Consider the following 20,911-nt stretch of genomic DNA (forward strand, 5'->3'; position numbering starts at 1 on the left):
GGCAAAAGAATTTGAGGCCACCGTGGTCAGACTGTCATCAGTATTCCAGAGGGAAATGAAAACATCAGAATAACTCTGACCTCCATTTGGTTATCAGACTTATAGCTTTAAATGTATGCTGCTCCCTCTGCCTGGAATTTTCACAGTTGGATCTAAACTAGCAAAATGTTGCGCTTTTCAGAAAATGTGCTCCTCTGGCTGCTGATGTTTGGGGAATTTCAGAATCTTTATATGTATAACCTGACTGAGTTTCATTAAGTTTTTGACTGGGCTTTGATTTTACAGGTCTAGCCAGCTTTTCATTAAGGTGTAATTTAGATTGCCTCTAGGATGAAAATCTTGTGTATCAAATTGTATTCATTATTTTGTAATCACATCTACGATCAATTATTTTTTTTAAAGCACATTTTTATTTATTGAGTTTGAACAATTGGCAATGGCCCCTGGTAACAGGAGGGAACAAATAGCCATGCATACATACATTGGTAGGAGATCTATCAGAAGTAGGCTAGTTAATTTCTGATTTTGTTGAACATATATTGTGCCTTTTAGCAGTACCTGGTCTGTTTTGGTCAGGATATTTTTTATAGTCTCAGTCAGGATTTCCAGGATAAACATTGAAAAAACATTATTACACCCTGAACTATTCAATATTGCCTAAAAAAGTAAACCATTCTGAAATAAATTATCATATGACTGAATGTAAAATATCTTAGGAAACCAAACAATTCTGAAATACTTAAATCAAATGTAAAAATGGATTGTGAGTGTTTGTCTGTTTAAAATCTCACTTTTCATGACAGTGGAGTTGTCATCAGTGACCGCCCCCCCTTACCTTTCAGCCAATCACATGCCCTCAGTCTCCCAGTGGACTAATAAACCGCCACCGTCACTCGATCAAGTTTGGCTGCAACAATGGAGGAGACAGACTACATACATAATTCCCAGTAAGTGAGTAAATGAGGCCATGTATACATACAACACGTTTGTTTATGCTCTTCACGGAGTTGTGTCTTTCTCTGAGAACATCTTTAAAATCACGGCACTGCTAAGGTAACTCTACATTACCTAACTTTAGCTAGCTAGCTAAATGTCGCTAACACTGGCTCTTTATTGTATTGCTGAATAATATTTCGAATTAACTAGCTGACAGTCAGTTAGCTGGCTGGTTGGGTAGCTTTTTGTAGCATTTTTAAGCAATTAAGGGAGAAGTTTCTTCGCGCTGCGTTTAGGCTGTAGTTCACAAATACTTGGCAGTCAACTCCAGGAGCTAGCTTAGCAGGCTACATTTTGGTAACAATTGGCCTGTTCAGTGATTGGATGAAAGGTGAGGGGGGCGGGCACAGGGCGGGAAAATGTTTTTGAGAGGTTATGAAAACAAAACGAAAATTATAATAATAATTAAAAAAAAAATGAATTTGCAGTCATTCATTAAAATGCTTTGAAGCTAATAGGCTTTTTTTTTTTTTTTTTAAATGTTCATCATAATGTATTTAATAATTTAGGCTATTATGTATTTAATGCTAGATATTTAATGTTGAACTATTTGCTGCTTTATAGAAACATCCATTAAAAATAAGAAAATGATTGCTTAGAACTATCAAAATATCAGTGGATGGTTCAGATAGATTTACTCACCTCTACTATATGTTGTCAGTGATGGATTGGTCAGTCAGGGATTACAAGAAATCCCCTGGGGTAATACTTCTTGCAGCTGAACCCCCCTCATGTCTGATTATTTATTGATTGATTACTTTCAATCGGAGACATCTTTCTTGTAGAACTACTAAGTTACAGGATCTTCCCAAGTTTAATTGCTACCAGGGGGAATCAATGTGTGTTATTTTATTGATTTTAAATCTCAGATCCCCTTCAGCTGTTTCCAGTGATTTAAACTCACTTAAACACTGACCAGTACCACATATCCCATTGTGTTACATCCATGCTGAGCAAAACCGAATGACAAGTAAATCACGACCCCTTGTCCCTTTGCATTCGATTCGGTTTTGTATGATCTTAACATTAAAGGAGCACTGTAGTTTTGGGGAATACATTTTAAATCTGAGGAGAAAGACTGATTTTTTAATGCCTAAACTAACTAAATAAACAAACTTTCTTGTTTTTGCTCCAAACAGTGTTCTGGGGACCTCATTTTCTTCAGAGAACGGCTTATTTATGCGGTTATGGAAACGATAAATAATTCTGATTTTTTTTGTTATCACCTCATTAATATTATAAATATTAAAATTCTGAGTTTCAATTTCTTCTCCAAAACTACATAGTGCCCCTCTTAGGGACCCCTCTCTGTTTGGGGCCCCTCTGAATGTCATTCCCTGTCATTAAAACATACACTGAGATGAAAGTGGCAGATTTTTACAAAAATATATAGAATTTTAAACATAGTGATGCAAGCACAATGGCACAGCCTGTAACCCCTCCACCTCTCATAACCCCCCTCCTCTCTCTCTCTCTCTCTCTCTCTCTCTCATGTGCTTCCTTGAGTGAGCTGAAGTCCTCGCACTCCTCGGCTTTTTTTTCGCCAGTGCGCACCACGGCATCATCGCTCCACACCACACTGTGTAGGACTGTTGCTGCGTCCGGAGCACCTGCAGGTGAAAGAGAAGGGGGGTAAAAGGAAGAAGAAGGAGAAGGAGAAGAAGAAGAAGGAGAAGAAGAAGAAGCGCGCTCAGGGGACATTAGATAGCGGAGGAAGGAGAAGGGGCCGGACCGGCGGCAGGAGCGCACCATGGCCTCAAAGGAGTCCACAGCGGCGGGCTTCGCCAACGTCAGCAGAGAAATCACAGGTGAGCGCGAGTTTTTCGGGGGTGGGGGGGAGGGGAAGTGTGTTTTAACCTCTCTTTGAGAAGATGAGACTGGAAGTAGGAGCTTTCTCGGGACGCGCGGGGTTAGTTTGCCGTCGCTCGGCTGCTCTTTAAATCTTTCCCAGCGCGTTTCATCTGTAAGGAGTTATCACCGCAGGCAAAGCGCAGGAAATGTCTCCCAAGGTAAAAGCAGAGTTAATGGCTGTTGAAGCTCGTGAAGATCGTAATCCCATCGATCTCGGAGCGGGGGAGCTACGGGATTGATTTGACATAAAGATCTGCTGTGAAATTTATCGCGCACAAGAGTCCTGTAGAGTTATTTTTAAGTGTTATGCCCGTGCGTGTGTGTGCGTGTCGTCGCTTTAATGTGCGTTCGCTCGTTAGTTTTCGTCTTTTTCTTTCTCCTCTGCGTGCGCGCGCGTAGGAGTTACTGTGCGACTGCGAGCGCTTTGCGTGCAGCAGCAGCAGCAGGCAGCATGGGTTCAGCTGCACGAGGGGAGATTGGACAGTTGTACAGCGCGCGCGCACACACACATCAACACACACACCAACATGTTTGGATGATCAGGTGTTAGAGAAGGTGTGTCTTTCACTGCTAATTATCCTGACGGGGCGAGTTAAATCCCGATGTTTACCAGCTCAACCTGGTCAAAGCCCCTTCTGTCTGGCCTGGTGATCAGAGCCAGGCGGCATTAGGCCATGATCACACCTGTCAGGACAAGATGGGGAGGGGGGAGTTGGGAACGGGGGAGGTGAGTGAGGATCTGTCAAAGTGTCAAAAAGGCAAAAAGCAGAGAGAATTGAGGAGGAAAAGGTGACTGACCCTTCCTGGTTCTTTTTCTTCACCCCCCGATCTCTTTTGGGAGCAGATGCTGAGGTCACACTAACCAGCAGGCCTTTGGGAGGCGGGGGGAGACCACAGAGTGTGTTAAAAGGTTTAAGCGATTGGGTCTTACCCAGCTTAATGTCAATAACTCTCTGTTTGTCTTCGGCTGATCCTCCCTTCGATCCCCGCACACCCCACCCCTGCCCTGTCCCTGCCTCGTCCTCCTGTCTGCTGCTGCTGCTGCTCGCTCGAGTGTGAGAGCCAACTTCATGGCTGTTGCTGGATGTGCAAAGTGAGAATTATGAGTGTGCAGTAGTGAAAGAGAGAGAGAGAGACTGGGAAAGAGAGTTGGGAGATTGTGACACAGTGGAGCATCGTGACACAGCATGACGCACTGTATCTCCATCTGGTGGGCTCACATTTAGAATGGGTTGCCCCCCGTGCCCGCAATGTGAACATCGCGCAGCCTGCAGGCATATGTGCGTGTTTGCCGTACAAGTTTATAGGTTGACATTGTGTTTGTGAAGAGCAGGTCGTATTGTGAAGGGGATGTAAATGGTGGAGGCCTCTGGTGCGGTTCAGTGAGCCTCAGCAGGGTCGTGTCGTGTGGTGGAGTAGAGGCCCCTAAAGACTGCAGCTCTGGGTCTTGTGGTCGGTTCCATTGAGATGAGCCGGGCTGCTTCTTTCTTTTATTTCTTTCTTTCTCTGAGGCTAAAAATAGCCCAGTCCTCTTCAGCTAGAGGATATATGTGTGTATGCGTGTGTGTCTCCCCGGCCTCATGTTTGTGTCTTTGTAGCTGTCTACTTGTCTCTGTGACTGTTCACCCCTGTGCGTCTGTCTTTAAAGGAATAATCTAGCAGTCTATCCCAAAGCTGGAAATCAAAGACAAAACACGATGACAGCATCAGCAGCTCCAACACAGTGAATTTATCGGGAGACGGGAACACTTTCTAATACTCGGCTATATTTCAGACACTGTAGGACTAATTTGGATGGAAGATTTCAAGCAAAGGCTCACAGATAAGAGTCGCTGGTGTCCTAGTACTCTGATATGCAGCTTACTTTACTATCGTGAGCCACTGTACTAATGGCACAATGTACAGGTGGGTGAAAAAAGGAAACCCAACATGAAGTGCTTTAGCGAGGGCTTCGGCCACCATTGTCCTTCAGATCAGCATCGTTGCTTCTTGGCATAGCTTATTGAGAGCACTGCACTGATTTAACATTTCCCGCCTATAACATTGTCAGACTCATGACATACAGAAAAAAGGAATCAATGCAGCAACTCTACAGTTTTTTATTCTGTGCGTTCTTCCTCCTTGTCAAAACCTGGTGCCTACATTACACAGAATGCAATTCAACTGCCGTCTGTTCACAAAGGGGGTTCGTGCAATGTGTAATGAATGTTCTGGTGTTAATATGTTAGCGGCTAATGTAGCCTCGAGCCACTTGCCTCAAGCAGAGATAAGGAGCGTGCTGCAGAGGTCTAATAGTCTCGCTTCTTTCTGACTCCACACCCCTAAATTCTTTTATATTTTTAAACTTGTAGACTCCAACTGACACTGACTCAAATGACATCACCTGAGGGAATTCATCAGACTTCACACAGCTCCCTCTGGACCCACAAAAGGCTTTGAATAACTTTTATTTTCATGTGCCGTGGTGTCCCCCCAAGATCTGTGGACAGACTTCGGTGTCTGTTCCCCTTAAAGTGTCTGGTGGTCTAGTGGAGGGATAAACATTATTCTTGGCTGACAAAACAATCTCAGCACGAGAGCCACTTACTTTTCTTTTGACGAGGTCTGCAAGTGAAGATTATTTTCATGAATCTCTTGATTTTTTTTTCTCTCGATTTAATCGTTTGGTTTATAAATGTGAAATGGAAACTGTTTAAGATCCGGAAAAGATGCCTTTCATTTTAACTCTCAAAAATCAAAGCGTTTCAGTTGAGTTTCACGTAAGGTTAAAAAAAAATGGCAAATATTTTTTTTAATTTAAAATTTTTGGCATTTTTGCTTAAAAAGTGACTTAAATGCTTAATCAGTTTAGAGCTACAACTATTTTGACGATCGATAGAATAATTTTCGTACAAAAATATGAAACGTTTGCTTGTTTGTGGCTTGTTAAATGTGAGGATATGCTTCTTTTCTTTGTCATTTATGATGATAAAAGACAAGTCTTGATTTTTGGACTGTTTGTTGGGCAAAATTAGCAATTTGAAGATGTCAGTTTGGGCTCCGGGAAATTATGATGAGCATTTTTCACAATTTATTGACATACAAACTTAATGATTAATACAATTACAAATTATAATTATCGATAACTTGTGAAAATAATCGTAAGATTAATGTATAATGAAAATAATTTTTAGTTGCAGCCCTGAATCAATTATCTTTTTAAAAAAAAATTTTTATTAGGTAAGCGAATGGCATATTTAGATACGTTTCCAGGTACGAAAGTTCCATAAAATAATAAAATGTATAATGGCGTCTGTTTTACCTCATGTATAGCTTTCCCTTCTTTATTTCCTTTATATGTGTAAGGAGGCTGCACTGCTGAGGTGCGAGTGTGTGTACACTTTACCAAAGAGACATCGTTTTGTTGCGGTTAGCCAAGTTCTTTGTTCATTGTTGGCGTTTTGCACCTGGAATGCTTGGAGGTCGAGGTTTTAACTAGTTTAATTTCAACAAGGAAATTCCGACCTCCATCGCTCACTGGAAGAAGCTTTTTCACACATTGTGTTCATCAGCAACAGATTTTCGCTTGTTTGTCGTGAAGCACTTATGTTAAAACTTTTCATTATTTTGAGCCCTTATTAAACTTGTCGTCCGTTTTGGCTTAAATCTCGAGCTTGTCAGTTCATTCTTGACCTCGAGCAAATTTGATCTGCTAATGAAATGATGATGGTGGAAAGCACAGTCTGACTCACTCCAAAACTCTCCTATAGATGTATGTGCATAGGTTTTATGTACACATCCAGTATGATCAGTATCGGCACCAGTACTGACCTTGTTAAGCGGATCGTGTATTGGCCTGATCTGCTTTCAGATTTGCTTATTAGTCACTGCTGTTATAAAATGCAGCAATCTAACATGATCTCATTGGGTTGTCAACAGCATTTTGAGCACCACAGCATCCCCTTGTGTACAATATTGTCTTGTATATCAATATTTCCGAGGAGTTGTTATTCCCTCTCACCGCTTAAACAGCATTGTCACAGCAGGAGCGCCATTTTTTCTGTTTCGCTCCCTCCATTTGCTGTAGTGAGCTAATTTCACATAGTTAATAAGTCATGTGTAGTTATATCCTCATATTTATATCCTCAATCAGACGCTTCCAGTGAGGCACAAAGGGGTAAAAAAGGCCCTGTTATTGGAGCTCTACTCTAACATCCTGAGTTATGTTATGAGAACTGGTATTGGCAGACACAATCTGTGTATCTCTAATGTTTCTCCACTCATTTATTACGGTTTTTCCTTTCATTCATCACCCAGCTGCATTTTTGAATTTATCGATTCCCCCCCATAAAAGCTTTTCACAGTGTTTCAGAGTGCATCTCAGGGCAGCGCTTTTCACTCTGTTATGTGTTTACATTATGTAATTAGCTCTCCTCGTTTTCCCCTCTTTTCTCTCCGCTCTTCTCTGCAGAGAGCATCAGGAAGGTGCTGGACAAGCAGGCCATTAAGTTTGTGCGAGCCATCAAGCAGGACACGAGGAGCGGCAAAACGGAGGACAGGATTCTGGTGAGAGACGCCAACACCCTCACACCCACCGACACCCCCCTCCTCTGTCTGCCGTCACACCAGGTCACCTGAAGGGGTTTTTATTGTTAAAGTGAAAGCCTCTTCACATGCGAGTTACTGAATATGGAATGGAATGGCGCTTGCAGAGCAAATGGAAATCAATGGAAGTTAATTACAGCAAGTTGAAAGAGCCATAAGAAGTGGCAGATTGCATCCTGAGACACCCAACAGACGTGCTGAAAATCAGGCTTAAGACAGATGCTGCCAAAGCAGAGCAAAGTGGACACCATGCCATGGCCTACTGAGTCTATCCTCAGAGTTTATTAGATGTGGCAGGATGGCCTTAATGCCACAGGCAAGAGTTCGGCGTGTGTGTGTGTATGTGCAAGCCCGACACAGTGTACATACAGGGGCATCAGTTATTGTTTTCTCTCTGTCTGAAGAAGCTCACGTGAGTGTATGCCAGAGGGTGTGTGGGCAGCCTGTGACGTGTTGAAGGAGCTTGTGCGAAGCAAGGCCACCGCTGTTATTGTGAAATTGTCAACTAGTCGTCCACATTAGTGACTGATCAGTTACTCACACGCTTCGTCGCCACAGCATGTGAGAAAGCGAGCTCGTTTCCTCCCCTGAGGACGACAGAAAAGACAAGCTGATAAGCCAATCAAAACTATTAATCAGTACTTCTCTCGGTTTCCCGTATCTGCTATTATTTCTCCTCCTCTCCCTCGCCTTCATCTATCTCCATCATTACCACCACCCCCTTTTTTTTTGTCGTCTCCTCTCTTTGTTTCCTCTCTCCCTCCCTCCTTATCTGTCCATCTCAATTATTCTCTACCCCGTCATCACCCCCCTCCTCCCACCTTCCACCACCACCCCAGTCGCCTCTCACTTTCTCTCCGTCTCTCCCCTTTCTGCCCTTCCCTCCATCTTTACTCAAACCTGTTAAAGGGTATTGAGCTCCTCCTTCCATCAGAAGCAATTCAATTAGGTCTCTCTGCCTTATGAGAGTTTTTTTTTACTATCCAAATGGGCCTTGGCTGCTGCTACTGCCACTGCTCCAAATTCTTTCAAGGGAAAGCAGGCGAGGGGGGAGGTGGCTTGATATAAGCATTCATTCTAGCTCGTTGTCAAGGTCTCCCCCTCTAAAAGGCAATCTTTTCACTCTAATGGATAAATTTGTTTGGATGTATGAAAGGTGAACAGATGAGGGAGTTTGTAAATAGACTGTTTGTTTCAGTCTCGCTGGGTATTGTGTACAAAATGTTCACTCATGCTTGAAAATGTCATACATGGTTGTTAGAGAAAGTGGAGTAATTTAGGATTGCCTTCTAATACGGTGACGAGACTTGGTCTTGCAAACAGTTTTTCTAAGCCTGAAGGCTTAAGCGAAGCCTTCTCCTACCTTCATCTTCCCTTTCATGTTGATCCCACCTTCACGGCTGAAGTAGATTTGGCAGGACAGGATCGTAGCTTTCATCTCAATTCTTCTGTTTGTTTAGTTTTAGTTTGTGGAAAGTTTTTTTCATTATGTTATCTATTGGGTTTATACTGACTGCATCAAAGTCTTTGTTCTACATCTCGCTCTTTCTTTTTGGCCCCCTTCTCCCTCCGGAGACTGCTGGTATCCAGCTGTCTGTGTGTGTTGACTGTACCAGCCATCATGGTGCGACACACACACACACACACACACACACACACACACACACACATACAAAAACACACCCAGGGTCGACTCCCCCCCCCCCCCCCCCCCATGGCAGACAGACACATGGAGTGCTCGGCATGACATCCGAACGGCACCCAGGGCAATGCGAAGGGGAGCATCAACATTCATGTTTCCATCACGGGGCGTGCATGCACAAAAACACATACATACGCACACACACATGCACACACACACGCACACACACACTCGTGGGTACAGTTTGACATGTGCAGAAGGCATCTACGCAGACACACATGGTTCAGCGCATCAAAACTTGCCCGCATACACACACTTAGGGCCATTATTAGATCACCCTATTTGAAGATTAGACGCAAGTCAGAAAACAAAGCATCTTCAAAGGCAGAGAGAGGGAGAGACACAGGGAGGCTGGGGGGGAGGAGTGGGTGGGTGTGTTGGAGGAGGAGGGGAGGGCACCCCATATTAGGAAAAGGAATGGAGGAGGGAGACAGGGGGAAGGAGATTTCTGATGTGTTGTGATGCCCCAGTTGCCGATTTGGTTCTTCCGCCACTTATTTATCCTGATTGGTCGCTCTGTGTTATCCTCCGTTGACTCTGTGGTTCTCTCGCTCCTACCTAATAATGGGCCTATTACTAGCTGAGATTGCCACTGTTTGACAGTCCTGAGCACACTCGGGTGCTTCGGACGCTTATTTCCACTTAGGTTGTGCGGTTACGCAAAGGCCCCGCTCATGAGACTGTCGTAGGACTGAGGTTTGAGGTCTAGTCAGTGGTGCAGCATTTAAAGATTTGGTTGTGGTTACGTGTTCAGAGTCTGTCCGAGGAAGTTTACAGCAGGCCTGTTATTTAGAAAGTTGTTGGTTGTTATATAATAATGATTTATGGTCAGCAATCATTGTTAAAGATGATTTATTCTGCACAAAAATCATTACGCATTACCTAACCCTTTTATCATCCAAGCCAGTTCCCTTGGCACTTACAACCAAAATAATTTATGTTTATATATATTTACATTTATAAACTACCAAATGATAGAAATGGCCATTTGCAGTTAAAGTACACTTTCAGCAATCTGCACGAATTTTTCTACATTTAAGTAAAACAAGACATTTTTATTGATCTATTTTTATGGAGAAGCAATTTATGGACACAAGAAATGCAATGTAGTATTTTCTGTGATGGATCGTCTTTTTGTGGTTTGCTACAAACTTTAGCCGACTTTGCTGATTTTTTTTTTTTTTTTTCTGAGGGAGTGTCTCGCTCTCATGTCCACAACTGTTACTGTGAATAAATGGGGCTTTGTTGTATTAGTTTAATTGAATTGGTACCAATAATATCAGAATCACCTGTATTTACATTAAAAATATAAAAAAATGAAAAATATAAAAAATCATATTGAACACTTACTACTACAGACACTGGAATAAAAATACTTATTAAATACTAATTTAAAATAAGTTTCGTCCTCGCTCTATTATATTGTTTCAACCTATTAGTCTACCTAGTCACGTTCATGCACGTCGCATCATCCATGATTAATTACAAGCTAATCTCAAACTGTGAAGGGAAGGTAGTAAACGGAGGTAAAATGAAAGGCTCAAAAACACTACAGATGTGGCTACACATGAACTATCAGGAAGAGAAGTGCTCGGCAGGAGGAGAATACTTCAAACAGCCCTGTTTGAATAGAATTTGACGGCAGTGTTCCAAGCATCATTGCCAGTGGCTACTTTAAGCAGCACTGCTGAAGCATTCATGCCACCTGCTAATGTTAGCAGCATGATATGACTTGACGACAGTCGTCACAGTGGTACTTCAAGAGCTTAATATCTTCTGAGGTGGTACACTGGGTAAAAAGTTTGAAAAAGGTTTTAGACATTTTGGGGTATTCATTTACACAACTTTTGCACAGTAAACCCTCTGTACCTAAACTAAATACAAACAATATAACTGCTTATGAAAACTTCCCCACAAGCAGGATACATGCTGAGTGATTTCTCCTTGACGGCAGCCCCCTGAAAACATCTGAGCTGCATTCCAGATCACATACTTTTTATTTTTGCTTTTAGTATGTACTGCAGCTGCCCTGACACTGTTGCATGCAGTATGCATACAACTAGGACATACTACTTTGTCAGAACATTGTGCACTGAACTTTGACCTTCTTGCTCTAGCATCTGTTGAAATTTTGAAGTATAAAATCTGGGATTTGGAACACAGCCAATGAGCTGTCATCAGTCTGTGGCTCAATAGATGTGGCATATTTTTTGCTGCACAGATGATTGTGGGTCAGAATAGTCAAAAAAAGCATCCTGGCTTAACTGCAAAATTTGACCGGATGCAATCTGACATTAGAGTTGGGCGATATGTTAAAAATTTCCAATCGGCCACCGTCAGCCCATCAACCGGCAGTTGCTGATGTGTATATATATATAGTGGGGATGTTGCAATCATGTGATGAAAAAAAACAACCTAAAAATGATTTTGCAGAATGGGATAATTCACATGAACGCCACCTCATGTCAGGAAAACAACTTGGAAACTCGGATCTTCCTATGCCACATGAATGCAGCAAAAAAGTTTAGCGTGCTTTGCGGGTGCAGGGGACGAGGCTGCAGAAGGATGCATTCGCTCACAGCCTCTAAATGAGCAAACGGGTGGGAGATCAGGATATCAAACCTGTCCTATTATAACGATCGGGGTGCACAACTGCACATCTTTTTTTGATGTAGTTCTCAAATATGGTTTATGAATTAACGTTTCTTTCACCACCGCCATTTTGTGAATGACTCGTCGGAAATCATGTGTGAAGCTGCCAGTTCCAATACGCCCACACTTTGAATTGTGCCCTACATAGTAATTATGAACTATATGTACCATGTTGAATTCTGTGGAGGCAGACCATTAATTAAGCAAAATAAAATGACAAAAATCGCCCAAAAAAAACGCCAAAAATGAAACCAACCGTGATGGACTCGCGATTGGCGATATATTCGTACAATCGCCCAAGCCTATCTGACATCCATGTATTTTCGGAATAATGCATTTTATATACTAAATCCTTTTTCTAGCATGCTAAAGAGTATAACAGAATTGGTATTAAAAACTGTTTTTGAAAACTGCAGTGCACCCTGGGAATATTTTTGGGCATAATACGTAAAAAATCTTTTTTCTACATATAACAGGTGAAAATATCCTCTATCAGATGTTTGAGAGGATTATTCAAGGGTTAATGAACTTTCTTTACTTTTAAGAACACTTTATATTATTATTTTGTAAGTTTCTTCTGATACTCTTTCACCATATACTAATTCAATGACTGCTACCTCTATCTACCCTGCACGTTGCATTGAAGAGGTCCCTCCTATGCTTCTTTTTTTATGGGCTTCTTCGTTATCTGAGTCGATGGTCTAAACAGTTAACAGACTGTGAAGACTCTAACCCTAACCCTGAGAGAAACTTGTTTGTGTGCTAAATGCTGTAAAATCAGTTTGACTTTAAATTTATTGCAGCTGGCAGTCATTAACATTGCCAAATCTGGATCTTTGGCTAAGAGTGTTTTGGGATTAAATAAATAAGATAAAAGTAGTGAAAAGCTGGTTGTTTCAAGATCTGCCTCCAGTTTGTAGTGAATCAACATCATCAACATTTTTCTTTGAGCTTTCTCTCGTTTGCCTTTGCTCTTTAGTGTAATGTTGTTACTGTTGTTTTATTTTTTCTTCCTTTTATTGTTTCGAAGCGTCTATGTTTCTTTATACTCCTTGGGGTCTTGTAACCTCATCTGCATGAATTAGCGTTTTCAATCTCCTCGCTCTGCATCTTTTTAATTATTGAATTTTATCGCTCTTTGGAATTGTTAAATTGCTTCTGTTCCTCAGTGGTCTGTCCTGTGTAAACCACATCATTGACTTGTGCTTAACTGATTTGTCCAGACCCTGAGGTAATTCTCTGCTGCAGAATTCAAGCCTGCGTAGTTAGGAGTTCTCATATTAGACAACTGACATTAAATTATGTGTATTAATTTACACATCAAGTTCAGTTACTCATCATGAGGAGTGCAGCTCAGCCTGCCCAGCCTTGTTATTATTGTTGTCATTATTATTATAATATAGTGTCTACTGCGGCCTTGGAAGGAGCTCTCCAAAGTTAGAAAAAATACAGCTGATGATGTTGTCTTGGTTATCTTGGCCAGGAGACTACAGATTTTTAATGACAAGCTGCCTTTCAAAACAGAGACGCAGAGTTTGAAAGACATTGGCATTTACCAGGCAGAGATGGTCTAATAAAGACATACTATCGGTTGCTTTATTGGACAATGTAGGATCTAGCATTTTTGGGATCTTAACAAGTATTTGGGACTAATATGTCAAGCAAAGTCACAGTCAAATGATTTATACATGTTTCAAGTTTAGATTTGTTTCAATGTACAATTAGGGATGTATCAAATGATCAAACTGGAGGGGCACTCAGTAGAGTACATACCTCCCCTAAGGCCCAACAGTCCCCTTTAAATCAACCAAACCTAATCCAATATTGAATAAGATATATTTACAGCCACTACATCTGGATTTTTATTTGGAGCCACATGAAATTGTACTCACTCAGAGATACCAGCCCCCTAAATACGCCTGATTTTTTTATTTATTTATTTTTTTCCATCAAGATCCATGCATTATTGAAAAACTCCCTATTTCACAATGTTAAAGAAAGTGAGAAAAAAACATCCTGGATCCATCCCTTTACCCCCATCCACACCAATAGTTAGTGGGGTCTTTTCTGGGCATTCTATCCTCAGTCCAAGTTTGGTGAAATCCACTCAGTACATTTTGTGCAATTCTGCTGACAGACAAACCAACCAAAAGTACAAAAACAGGGTCTGGACACTAGATAATGCTCCCATGGACCTTTATTACCTCCACTGGTGATGGCCCCAAGTCCTTCTTCTGTCATAAAACAAGTGCAGAGACGCACCATACAAGTACACAGGACAGGTCACTGACCAACCAACCAATAAGCCGACACAGGCATGGTATTATCACAGTAACCTTGAATCTTTCCTGAAATACTCTTGTTAGAGCTAAAATGAAATTCACACCATGTTTGCCTTAGATATTATCAAATCTAACAAACTGATCAACACCACATACACTTTACACACCATTAACAAACACAGGCTGGTTGTTAGAGGTTGTTTTCATAGATGGACTGATATGTTTTGCTTTAATAGTCACAGAAACAAATAACCCTAATTTGTTCATTTTGCCTAACCTACCTACTCGTCGAAAATAAAGTGTGTACAAGAAATGGATGACGTGCAGGATTTCTTGGTTCTTTACAGTATATGATTTGACACGCCTGTCTGAGATGCAAGATTCAGCCACCAGGCATTAGCTGCTTAGCGTTTACGGCTAGAATAATTTTTTAAAGACAAAGCACACCGAATATCATAGCAATGCATCCTGGCACAGTTTGAGTTCTTACAAGCCTCTGCACACTCGGCACTTCTCCTTAAACACCACGGGCAGAGCAGAGATGTTAGCATAGCAATCCACGGCCAGAGTAGCTCAAGATAGATGAGCAGGAGCCTTATTCGTTGGCGCCTTCTGAAAACCTTGATCTCAATCATAATCAATTTGTGATAATTATGTTGTAACTGTAGTGATAGGTGTTGTAATTTACTCTGTCAGTGAACCCACTTTCCAGGATCTTGCCTCACGTTCTTCAATTACCGATTTGCTACATTTCCCAGAATCCCTTTTGACAACTCCTAGAAAATGTGACTGAACTTGCAGGTGCAGTGAGAAATGTAGCAAGGCCAAGCAACAAATATGCTCCAAGTGGCGTGGAAGATTTACGAAGCCTCTTTCCTTTTCTGACATTTATGACTTTCACACTGTACAACCAGACAGAGGCGATCTGGGGAGGGAGAATGTATTTGACTCTCATGGTCTCAGTCCGGATTCAATTTTGTACTCTACATTGTTTATACGCCTGCGGGACAGTGAATACACGATCACTGGGGCTTAACAGAGCCAGCTTCTTAGCATCTTTTCAACTACCTGTTTTGTAAGCTCAGAAAATTGTGGTTGATGGTAAACAAAGTCAAACGTATTACACGCTCACTGTATTACATTATCATCTTGTACATTTTAAATGGTGAATTTGGGCCTTGCTTTCAAGATGACACCTTGTTGCAGAGGGACTCCGACGGTGCGCTGGGCTGTGAAAGAAAGCCGAGTACAAAGCAGTAAAGCAGAGACAGCCCGTGCTCGCAGCAGAATCTTCTCTTTCTTTTCAGTCTCTCGACAACAACACTTCCATCTGTTAATGTAATATGCTTGCGTAATGTTGTGAACGTTACCACTGCATCATCCACGGCTTTCTCTTCATGGCTTTTCGCTGCAAGATGCTCAGCATGGAGTCGTTTTCTCTGTGAGCGTTCGGGATTTAGCATCTGACGGTGCGTGGCGAGCGCTCTGTGCTGTAATTAGGACTGTGCTTTCCTTTGATTATCATAACACATGTTGGTAGCCTATGGTGGAGGGGCTATGAAGTGTGACTGCTGACCTTCTCTTTTCCCCCATGAGAAGGCGAGAAAGTGTGAAGGAGTGTGTGTGTGTCTGTGTGTGTGTGTGTGTGTGTGTGTGTGTGTGTGTGTACTGAGGCAGCTCAAAGTATCTCTGCCTCTCCTTTTCTCTCTCCTTTGCTCTTTTGCTCTCATTGTCCTGATGCTCCTGTATCCTACCCCTCTTTTCTCTTTTTTCCTCCATCTGTTTGGCCTCTCCCACACTCGCTGCTCACTTACTTGTCTCCATCTCATCCCACATTCCCCCCTTTTATTTGTATTTTCCCCTACCCCTTTCTTTCCTCTGAGCCCATTCACCCAATCGTGGCAGGTCTTCAGCTCCTGTTTCTCCTCGTATGCACTCTATCCCATCTCTAGTACAACCCTGCAACCTCTTCCCATTATCTGTCTCTTACCCTATCTTTTTTCTCTTTTTTTAAGAGGTCCTTTGGGTTTCAGAGCTCTCTCTTTGCCATCTCTTTGATTTCGACGCATTGGACTTTTTTTTTTTATAAGAGAATCTGGAACAAGATGTGTTTTTGAGCTTTGCATTTCTTTCCTCTCATTTGGCTCCATCTCTCCCTCTCTCTCTCTCTTCCAACCACTCTAAAGTCCACTTATAAAGCCAGACCTGGGGCATCTGTGCTTTCAAACCCCCGTCACTAACAGACACACACACACGCACGCGTGTAAGCTGACAGATTGACTGATGGCAGGGTTGTGTTTTTGTGATGCCGAGTTCACTTGAGTGATGGGAGCTGACTGACTCTGTGTGTGTGTGTGTGTGTGTGTGTGTGTGTGTGTGTGTGTGTGTGTGTGTGTGTGTGTGTGTGTGACAGTGAGAGAGAGAGGAGGAAAGATGGGCAAGTGTAGTCCAAAGCCAGCTTAGCAAGCTATTGTGCATCATTATACGTGCATGAGAGTCAAAACGAGTGTGCGCTGTTCTAGCATGTCGGACTTATGCAAATGTTTGTATCGGAATGTTTCTGATTTCGTAGTGTGTGTGTGTGTGTGATGTGCGTGTGTTTTAAAATGCCCTTGTGGACGAGCCAGAAATACCGCAGGCGGCAAAATCTGGCACTGATCCTTAGCTTGTTCCCTCAGAGGCAGCCCTGCAACACACACACACACACGACCCAGAGACACACTTTGATTTGCACCATCTCGTTTGAAGTGCAAGACCCAGAGCCTGACAGCTTATGATTAATATAAGCCCCCGCCCTCTGCCCTCTCGGCTGCGAGTGCACGCAAACGCACACATCCAGAATGAGATACATTTGTTGTTTTTCATGCACGTACTTTACACGTGCTCTCTCTGTGTGACACACACTCCCAGCCTGCCCTCGCAGGCTGTTTCAGGGGTTGGCCGGCTCGCTGGCTCTTTGAACTGGTGCTTCTGACACTGTGCTGTCACAGCAAGGGCACCTCTGTAGCCCCCCATCCCAGCATCTTCGCCTACCGGTCCTTCTCTCTGCCACTTCCTCATCACTTCCTGAGATTGTCACCTGCTGTGTCCTTTGCTGACCACAGGTCAAAAAGTCGAACCGTCTCATCTCTGAGGATTTCTTTGGCAGGAAACGAATCTTTCTGCAGCTTTTAGGATTTTTGATTGATCCGTGGTGGAGGAGATTGCCAAAAAGCTACACAAGGGGATAAAAGTCCTGGTTATGGTTTCTGGCTCATGGGGCTTGAATTTGGCTCTGGCTATTTGTGGCAGTTAATATTCATAGCTGGATAATTTATCCTTATGGCCTGATACTTCAGAGAGAAACAATTTTATGTTACATTAGAATTACCTTCATTGTCTCGCCTGTTTCCGGCAGTTCATTTATCTGCAGAGTATGAGTCAGGCTTGTCTAGTGGGCCCGTTGATACTTTTCTAGGGGGTTACAACTCCATCTAGAAAACTGTGAAAATATACACACAGTGAGTGCTTTAAAAATGTTAAAATAGTATGAGATGAAAATAGCAGTTATTCGCAATTAGTTGGAATGATCATTTTTGCATCACAATTTTCATTTTCAATGAAAGAAAGTGTTGAAATCATAATGACGTGACATTTGTTGGGGTCTATACCAAACAAACATGTTTTCTTTCATCTGGAGAACAAGATTTGTCGGCCAGGGCGTCGCTGCAGCTGATTGATTGTGCAGCCTTAGTATTTCACTTGTAGTCAACTACAAAGTTCATCTATACCTGGAAAAGTGGACCAATTTACCATATTGTACATTTAGTGTTAACAACTGCTTGACTGTGATAGGTGAAATTACTTTTTCATTTGTGATTTCTAAATAAGTCACATCTGCCAATTAAAGTGGAAAAATTGGATATCTTCTGAACTCCTCCTACTGACAGCTCAGTCTACTCTTTAGCTGCTGAGCTAATGTTTAGCTAATACTACATTAGTTAACACTATAATTTCACAGGCTGACGGGACAAGCTGCTGCTCAGCTCTGAATCCTGTATAAGGTGATTAAATACTGATGTGATGTAAGATTGCATGATGTTGACTAATGTTGCATGATGTTGACTAATGTTAACTGTAGCTGTGCTAACATTAGCTCTCAATTAGAGCTATGCAATTGTTACAGTATCTTGCTACCACGTACGGGCTGGAAAATGGCATGCATAGCTATCACTACTAGATCATTTATCAACTGACAGACTTCTCTCTCTGTTGGTCTTCGAGAACAGCAAAAAGACTCTTGCTAACGTTTCAAATATAAAAATCATAAAAAAAAAAGGTATTTGCAGATATTTCAGTCCCTAGAAAACACTTTTGGCTGAGTGTACAGACACTGGCTTGCAATGCAGGTTTATCAGATAAAAGCCAACAGTTCATTTTCGCTAACTTTGGAAACGCATGTTGGTACTGCTGAAAAAAAATCTAACACTGTGTCTAGCCCACATAGTGAAAGCAGCAACAAGTTCAGTTCTCCGTCTGTGTCTACACATGATGCGTTCAGGCACTGTAGTAAATGTAGGCCGCCAGTGTTTTTGACAGCGCTCAGAACTCAACACTTGATTAAAATAGAAGCATAACCGTTCAGTCAGACGTGCGTGAGATGGACCACACCGACATGCACTGTGTAGATATGCTGTAAAAATGATAAGCCTGCCAACAGCATAGATCCTGTCCTCGATATTATGCGAGACAACTGGGCGCAGGGAGGTTGTAGTGAAGGGACTTTATATTAAGTATGTGGGGAGACAATGGTGTGCTCCGGTTTAAACCCTGTATCTGGTATAGATATTGAATGAATATCCTGTAGATTTTTTCCATTACCACTGCACATACCCCATCCAAGCAGGCAAAAATAACAGTCCTGAGTATTGATTGTCTCTAATGATACTTCAATGGGCTGTAAATGATATATCAAGAGAGGAGAAACCGTACGCAAGAGGCCTTGTTGAGCATCGGAGGATCAAATCGGCACCCGTCAGAGACTTTGCATTATTGATGCCTCTGTTTACACGATGAGACCTTCTGTCAGCTCACAAGGCTTCTGAAGGGAGAAGATGCTTCTGTCTTTCATTTTCCCTCTCCATAGATCTCTCTCACCTCTTTTTTTCCTTTTTTTTTGTGTGCCTCAAGGTCCCATCACGCTTCCCCCGCTCCTCTCTGGATTTATATAACAGAGTTTTCAAACTTGTCAAGAAGCTGTGATTGGACTAACAATCTTCTGAGAAGGCCCCTCCACTGGCTTAGTGTGCGAGGGATTTTTTTTTTTTTTTTTTTTCGGTGGGGCTATCATTCTGTCTCCTTCGTTTTAGTCTCTCGTTCTCATTTGTCTCCTTCTCCTCTGTCTCTTCTCTGTGGGAGTCTGTTATGGATGTCTATATAGTTAAGACACACGGCTGATCTGTGAGGCCTGCTTTGCTGGGACTGTAGTATCCGAGGACTTCATTATCATGAGGGAAATCTGGTGTCTCTGTCCTTCTCTCCCCTCCTCTATCTCTCCCTCTTCCTCACTCTCTCTTTGTATGTTTGATTTTCTTTCTTCCTCTCACCGCCACTCAGCGGGGCGCCATTAGCCATTCAGCACAGAGAGGCCTTGAGGAATTGAAAGCGACAGAGCAGAAAAAGAATAGAAAAACTGAAACGGGAAAGGAGACAGGGGAGTTGAGCGAAGGGAGGCGGTGAGGGCAGGCGGAGGGGATGGAGTGAGGTGTTAAGGCGGGAGCAATCCAGACAGGGCACTGTGGCACACAGAGAGATGGAGGGATTAGGGATTAAGGAAGAGGATGGGGGGGGAAATGAACAGATTTCCATGGAGATGAAGAGAGAAATGACAGGAATGACAGGATGCAAAGGAGAGAATTATGGACAAGACAAGAGTGGAGTTTGAGCCAGCTGAAAAAGAGCAAAAGGAAAGTGTGGCCAAGGATTGGAGAAAGAGCTGGAGAGGGCTAGAGATGCACAGTGCATGGATGGGGTATGCTAATTATAGATTTTTGAATTATGAATGAGATTAATTACATAGGCAGATGTGAATTTATTCACATTTTCCTTCTCTTTCTTTACTCCAGACACTTTTAAATGGTAATGTCTTTCTTTTGGCAAAAGCACACCTCTCTTTGTGCTTACTCCTCCTGTCTTCTTCCTCCTCTTCCTCCCTCTCATCCCACCATCAGCTTCCTCCATGACGCAGTGAAGCATCTGTTGAATATGTGCTACTTAGTTCCATCAACACAATTTAGCGCGATGAATCGGACTGTCATATGACTCTCAATCTCGCCACAATATTTCTTTCACACACGCGCTCTCACGCGCTATCATCATTAGCTTGCTAATGTCTTGAGTGCTTAGCATGACTTACGAGCCATTCGGATGAGCTGCAGAGATGATTTGCTCTCTTTATGGGGTGTTTGTGCTGTGCTATTTTTTGCTGCGATTAGCATTTTGCATTTCCTGCTCTGTGACAGAAAAATGAATGTGTTTCTCCCCTCAGGTCCTGGCAACATGGAGGCTGTATCTCTTTGCTGTCAAAGTGCCCACCAAGGTAAATGTTCCCCCGCTCTCAGTGGAATTTTATGGCTTTCACTTGCCAGCCTTGATCTCATGGTAATTCGCAAGAGATGTGACAAAAAAAGTCACAGACTTTCAGAGCAGGAGAGAAGAGATAACGATGATGACTGTGGTGATGATGTTTCAGAATGATAGGAGTCATGACAACGCTCACAATGAAGATGATAAGGTGGTAGGTGGCTGAAGTCAGTGGTTTAAAGCAATAGTTTGACATTGTGGGAAATAAGCTTATTGGCTTTCT

General features: G+C 42.4%; 1 protein-coding gene across 8 annotated transcripts in view; it reads left to right on the forward strand.

Moving 5' to 3' along the window:
* Positions 1-861: 861 nt before the first annotated feature.
* The window catches only part of carmil3 (capping protein regulator and myosin 1 linker 3), a 97,045-nt gene continuing 76,995 nt past the window's right edge, over positions 862-20,911 (forward strand). For 6 of the 8 annotated variants that reach the window (XM_084369071.1, XM_084369077.1, XM_084369076.1 and 3 more), the window contains exons 1-4: positions 862-947; positions 2,503-2,804; positions 7,298-7,392; positions 20,594-20,644. In XM_084369071.1, the coding sequence (XP_084225197.1) occupies positions 2,747-2,804; positions 7,298-7,392; positions 20,594-20,644 (204 nt within the window). In that variant the 5' untranslated portion in view covers positions 862-947; positions 2,503-2,746. Of the gene's footprint in view, positions 948-2,466; positions 2,805-7,297; positions 7,393-20,593; positions 20,645-20,911 lie in introns of those variants that run through there. The other 2 variants (XM_084369073.1, XM_084369072.1) reach the window with 2 other exon arrangements.

This window comes from Pagrus pagrus (genome assembly GCF_965226575.1).
Source record: "Pagrus pagrus genome assembly, chromosome: 12".
NCBI classification, from domain to species: Eukaryota; Metazoa; Chordata; class Actinopteri; order Spariformes; family Sparidae; genus Pagrus; species Pagrus pagrus.